This window comes from Mandrillus leucophaeus, unplaced genomic scaffold (genome assembly GCF_000951045.1).
Source record: "Mandrillus leucophaeus isolate KB7577 unplaced genomic scaffold, Mleu.le_1.0 Scaffold197, whole genome shotgun sequence".
Taxonomy (NCBI): Eukaryota; Metazoa; Chordata; class Mammalia; order Primates; family Cercopithecidae; genus Mandrillus; species Mandrillus leucophaeus.
The window spans coordinates 3,437,298-3,443,849 of record NW_012101998.1 but is presented as its reverse complement, the minus strand read 5'-3'; the positions used below and the strand labels follow the sequence as shown (position 1 = coordinate 3,443,849).

At 40.8% G+C, this 6,552-nt stretch overlaps 1 protein-coding gene across 1 annotated transcript in view; it reads right to left on the bottom strand.

Annotated features, from left to right (window-relative positions):
- TMEM202 (transmembrane protein 202) overlaps positions 1-3,949 on the bottom strand; it is an 11,846-nt gene extending 7,897 nt beyond the window's left edge. The window contains exons 1-2 of the mRNA XM_011978606.1: positions 3,869-3,949; positions 3,358-3,613 (exon numbers count right to left, since the gene is read on the bottom strand). Of these exons, the coding sequence (XP_011833996.1) occupies positions 3,358-3,613; positions 3,869-3,949 (337 nt within the window). The remainder of the gene's footprint in view (positions 1-3,357; positions 3,614-3,868) is intronic.
- Positions 3,950-6,552: the final 2,603 nt, after the last annotated feature.

The following is a 6,552-nucleotide window of genomic DNA, read 5'->3' as shown; positions in this document are numbered from 1 at the left end:
CAGTGAGCCGAGATCACGCCACTGCACTCCAGCCTGGGCAACAGAGCAAGACTCCATCTCAAAAAAAAAAAAAGATCAGCCTAGCTAACATGGTGAAACCCCATCTCTACTAAAAACACAAAAATTAGCTGGGCGCACTGATGCACACCTGTAATCCCAGCTACTTGGGAGGCTGAGGCAGGAGAATCGCTTGAACCCGGGAGGCAGAGATTGCAGTGAGCCAAGATCACGCCACTGCACTCCAGCCTGGGTGACAGAATGAGATTCCATCTCAAAAATAAATAAATAAATAAATAATAATGTATTCGGGCAATAATAACATTATATTGTTGTCACAGGGAGATAAGGCCTGGAAATTTTGATTACATTTTGGGGAATTTCTTATGAGATCTGTATTGCAGCCTAATTACTGACTCTTGAATTAGAACTAGTTATAATAACATGGAAAATAGGGTGGATACTTGATTTATACTTGTGTACCTTAAGGATTCAGTAGACTTTAAATAATCACAGTCTGTAGAGATAAAACAAAGCATAAAAAAAGATGAGTGACAAAGTGACTCTATAAAATCTGAGTGATTGGCTGGCTTGATTTCCTTGATTTTCTTTATCTGCATAAAGGTGAATCTAGGGCTTCAAGAAATAAACTATTCACTGCTTAAGTGACATAATTTTGGGATTCTAATGCATTAATTTTTTTTTTTTTTTTTTTTTTGTTTGAGACAGGGTCTCACTCTGTCATCCAGGCTGGAGTACAGTAGCTCAATCTCAGCTCACGACAACCTCTGCCTCCCAGGCTCAAGCAATTCTCCCACTTCGGCCTCCCAAGTAGCTGGGATTGCAGGTGCCCACTACCATGCCCAGCTAATTTTTGTATTTTTTGTAGAGACAGGGTTTCGCCTTGTTGCTCAGGCTGGTCTCAAACTCCTAAACTCAAGCGATCCCCCACCTCAGCCTTCCAAAGTGCTGATGTCAGAGGTGTTTGAACCAGAGCAACTTTATCTTGAATAGGGGCTGGTTAAAGTAAGGCTGAAACCTACTGGGCTGCATTCCCAGGAGGTTAAGGCATTCTTAGTCACTGAATGATAGGAGGTCAGCGCAAAATACAGGTCATAAAGACCTTGCTGATAAAACAGGCTGTGGTAAAGAAGCCAGCCAAAACCCACTAAAACCAAGATGGCAACAAAAGTGACCTCTGATCGTCCTCACTGCTTATTATATGTGAATTATAATGCATTAGCATACTAAAAGACACTCCCACCAGTGCCATGACAATTTACAAATGCCATGGCAATGTCAGGAATTTACGCTATACGGTCTAAAAAGAGGAGGAACCCTTAGTTCCAGGAATTGCCCACCTCTTTCCCCAAAAACTTATGAATATAACTCACCCCTTTTTTAGCATATAATAAAGAAATAGCCATAAAAATGGGCAACCAGCAGCCCTGGTGGCTCCTTTTCCTATGGAGTAGCCATTCTTTTATTTCTTTACTTTCTTAAATTTGCTTTCACTTTACTCTATGGACTCATCTCAAATTCTTTCTTGCCCAAGATCCAAGAACCCTCTCCTGGGGTCTGGATCAGGACCCCTTTCTGGTAACACTGGGATTACAGGCTTGAGCCACCACACCCAGCCCTAATTTATTAAAGATTTAAATAATAATCTTAAGGCCGAAATTTTAACATGGGCACCCAGTTACATAAATATAACTGCAGTTTTATCTTTTTGCCTAAATCTTTTAATCCATTTCTAGTTATTTCCTTGGAATTAATTTCTAGAAATGGAATTATTTACTCAAAGGAGATGAACCTTTTTAAGTCTCTGGATGCACCTAATCATACTGCTTTGATTATACCAATTTGCATGGTATGTACAGGAATGCGTATGGGAGTGTATAGCAGTTGCATCATCATTTAAAAATCTGTTAATATGGTGGTTGAAAAGTTACATCTTGTTATTCATTTACCTTTCTTTAATGATTGATTGAGGTTAAATTATTTTTCCTATGTTTATTAGATAGTTATAGTTCTTCTTCTGTGCATGTCGATTGAAAAAGAACTTATTTGAGTTTGTGTCTTTAATACTTTGTGTATCCTTTTACTATATTAAGGCCATTAACCTTTATCTTTCATAATTGTTGCAAATATTTTCTCTAGTTTTCATTTTATGCAGTTGAATTGTCTGCCTGCCTTTGATTTTAATTTCTTCTCAAGATCATGCAGGAAACTGTCCCTTAATTTCAAATGTCGCAGCCCATGGCCAAATAACTGATGCTCTACCTCAGAGTTGGGCACAGGTGCTCCCCTCCTGCTTATGTGAGGAGAATAGATGGGATCCCTGCTTATGTGAGAATAGATGCTTTACTCACACATGTTTTCTTTCACAATACCCCTTTCATTGTATAAATTTATGTCTTGTGGGTGATGGGAAAACTGTCAGTGTAATGATATCTTTCCTCTAAGTTTTTGGTTTGATTGAAAAACTCATGCATATGATATTTTTAGCCCCCAAAACTTATATTAAAATATTTTGTGTTGCGCTTTCAGATTTATTTAAATTCACATAAAATTTGACATAAATAATATTATCTTCAGAGCCGGCATTTGTTATACCACATATCTAACGTACATTTAAATTCTATTCCACTGCTAGGAGAAGAACAAGCTGACCTTGAAAGTTAAATCTAATAGAGGTTAAGATATTTGCTTTATCTTCCAGCTATGATCAATCACTTCTCTTCTAATTCTGCAAGCCACATTAGAATACCAATCACATTGCTTAGCAGTAACACCTTGTAAATGAGTTATTCCTAGGGCAGGTATGGTAGTTCACACCTATAGTCCCAGTACTTTGGGAGGAACACTTGAGGCCAGGACTTTGAGACCAGCCCGGGCAATATAATCAGAACTTTCTCTCCAAAAAAAAAAAAAAAAAAATTAAAAATTAGCCAGGAGTGGTGGCACACGTCTGTAGTTTCACCTACTCAGGAGGTTGAGCGGGAAGATTGCTTGAGCCCTGGAGGTGGAGGCTGTAGTGAGCAATGATAGTGCTATTGCGCTTCGGCTAGGTGATAGAGCAAGAGCCTGTCTCTAAAAACAAACAAACAAAACAAAACAAAATAAAACAAAACAGTTCTTCCCATCAAGTAAAAAGAGTATAACCCATTATTTAGGACAGAAAACGACCTGGAATAGAAGGGAGAAAGGGCACACTGAGGATACCAAAGAAAGATCCATCCTGCACTTGGAGAGGTGAAAGAAAAGATCTTGGAGGAAGAAAGATGAAGGGCCAATCTGTGTGAGCAGAAATCTCTGCAATTGTGTGGGGCCTGTGGCATTTAATTCAGTGGCACTCACAGGGTGGCTTGGGTGTGTGGTTCCAGCACAGCTCATGGTTGCATAAGGTCCAGAGTCCTGCGTAGAGCTCAAGGCCATTCTTGATCACCAGGAACTGTACCCAGTTCAGTGGGGACATGGCGATCAGCATTAGGAGGCTAAAACTACAGAGGCTGCCACAGAGTATTCGGATGTAGATGTGTGCCTGATCCATAAGCTGCTGCCGCCTTTGGGATGACATCGAGGCACTTGGATGTTTCTTGGCAGGGAGGGTAGGCTACAAGGATGAGGGAAATATTGCCTACCCGAAAGGATAACCCCTGATCCCCAGGGTCACCTGCTTTTCTCTATCTCAAGCATTCCCATGTGTCTTTGATTTAAGGATATCTTTCCCTACTCCTAAAAAAAAAAACAAAAAAAAAAAAACCACAATTTTCAGGGTGATCTTTTCTGTCTTTGGATGCTCTATGTAGCCCCGCCTTTAAGTAAGTCCTCTTTTTCCCATCTGACTTCCAATTAGATACCTCCTCACCCTTTGGTATTTCCGGTTCCCCTTTATCTTGGGAACCTCAGGACTGTGGAAAGTCAAGGTTAAATGTTCCCTTCGCTCCATCTTGGCAGTCGGTTCTCTTTCTAACTGCCACGGAATTTATCTCTGCATCTCCTCACACATGCTGGCAGAAGCAAAAAAGGGCCAGGACCCATGGCACAGATCCTGTTTCTGTTTTATTTATATTTTTGGTCTGGTCAGCTCAGGAAGAAATCATCATATTTTAAGCATGTGCATGTATGTGTGATGCTCCCCACCCTCCATTCTCCACCTACTCCCAACTCTTTTATTAAATAAATCCACAAAGATTTTGTTAGCAGTGGCTGTGTGTCAGGCTTTGTGCTAGCTTCTGGGACACAAAAATAAGTAAGACACAGTTCCCTCACAGCGTATAAAAAAAGGGGAACTCATATGCTTGTTGGCCACATGTATTTCTTCTTTTGAGGAAGTGTCTGTTCATGTCCTTTGCCCACTTTTTAATGGGGTTATTTGTCTTTTTCTTGTACATTTATTTAAGTTCCTTACAGATGCTGGATATTAGACCTTTGTCAGATGCATAGTTTGCAAAACAATTTTCCCTTTCTGTAGGTTTTCTGTTTACGCTATTGATAGTTTCTTTTGCTATGCATAAGCTCTTTAGTTTAATTAGATCCCATTTGTCAATTTTTGCTTTTGTTGCAACTGCTTTTGGCATCTTCATAATGAAATCTTTGCTGGTTCCTGTGTTCAGATCATTAGAGAAATTAAAACCACAATGAGATACCATCTCACACCAGTCAGAATGGCTATTACAAAAAGTCAAAATAATAACAGATTGTGGCGAGGTTGTGGAGAAAAAGGAACACATACACTGTTGATGGGAGGGTAAATTATTAATTCAAACATTGTGGAAAGCAGTGTGATGATTCCCCAAAGATGTAAAGACAGAAAGAACTACCATTTGACCCAGAAATTCCATTTTTGGGTATATGCCCAAAGGGACAGAAATCATTCTATTATAGAGACACATGCACATGTATGTTCACTGAAGCACTATTTGCAATAGCAAAGAATGGAATCAACATAAATGCCCATCAATCATAGACTGGATAAAGAAAATGTGGTACACATCCACCATGGAATACTATGCAGCTATAAAAAAGAACAAGATCATGTGCTTTGCAAGAAGATGGATGGAGCTGGAGGCCATTATCCTTAGCAAACTAATGCAGCAACAGAAAACCAAATACTGCATGTTCCTGCTTATAAGTGGGAACATGGACACATAGAGGGGAACAACAGACATTGGGGCCTATTGGAGGGTGGGGGGTGGGAGGAGAGAGAGAGTCAGGACAAATAACTATTGAGTACTAGGCTTAATACCTGGGTGATGAAATAATCTGTACAACAAACCCCCATGACATGGGTTTATCTATATAACAAATCTGCACATGTACCCCGAACTTAAAATAAAAATTTTAAAAGCGGGCAACTCAGATGTCTCCAAAACTCTATTGGTTGTGGCTATAATTTAAAATTATATCCCTATCAGTAGCCAGTAGCCTGGAGTTCATGCCAGGGTTGTCTCAATAGGCTCATGAACCAGTCTGTCAGTCATGGTCCTTCATACAGCGTCCATCTTTTTCTTCCTTTTTTGCTCTGGTTCCCTCTTTTCAACGTCCTCTACTCATGAAGCCATTTAAGGGCGCTGCTATACCACTGCCACTGCTGATAGAGCCCACTATGAATATGCCAGTATCTATAGCCCAGAACACTATAAGCCAATGTGCTAAAAGCCACTGGTCTTCAAGATACCCTAGCAGTGCTGGGTTCAAAATGTTCCATACGGCCCCCAAAGGACATGTATCAGCGTGCTCACAGCAGCACTCCATAATAGCCCCAAGTTCAAAACTACCCAAATGCCCATCAACAGAAGAATGGAAGATTGCGGTCTATTTATGCAATGAAATACTATACAGCAATACGAGTAATCTACAACCACCTGAGCAAAGAGGGATGAATATTATCTACATAATGCTGAGCAAAAGAATCCAAACACAAAAGAGTACATACGTATGATTCTATTCATATGAAGTGCAAAACAGGCAAAACTAATCTGTGTTGTTAGAAGTCAGAAACACTCTGGGGAGGAAGATGGCTAGGTATTGGAAGGAGACATGCGAAGGGCTCTTGGGGTGCTGTAAAGGTTCTTTCTTGATCTGTGCACTGATGACCAGCTTTCTGTATGCACAGTTTTTCTATACGCATGGTTTTTGTTTTGTTTTTCTTTTTTGAGGCAGAGTCTTGCTCTGTCACCTAGGCTGGAGAGTTGTGGTGTGATCTCGGCTCACTGCAACCTCTGCCTCCCAGGTTGAAGCAATTCTCCTGCCTCAGCCTCCCAAGTAGCTGGAACTACAGGTGCCCGCCACCATGCCTGGCTAATTTTTGTATTTTTAGTAGAGATGAGAGTTCACTCTGTTGGCCAGGCTGGGCTTGAACTCCTGACCTCAAGTGATCTGCCTGCCTCAGCCTCCGAAAGTATCTATATGCATGTTACACTTCAACTAAAAGTTAAAAGAGGCCGGGTGTGGTGGCTCATGCCTGTAATCCCAGCACTCTGGGAGGCCAAGGCAGGCAGATCACTTGAGGTCAGGAATTTGAGACCGGCCTGATCAACATGGCAAAAC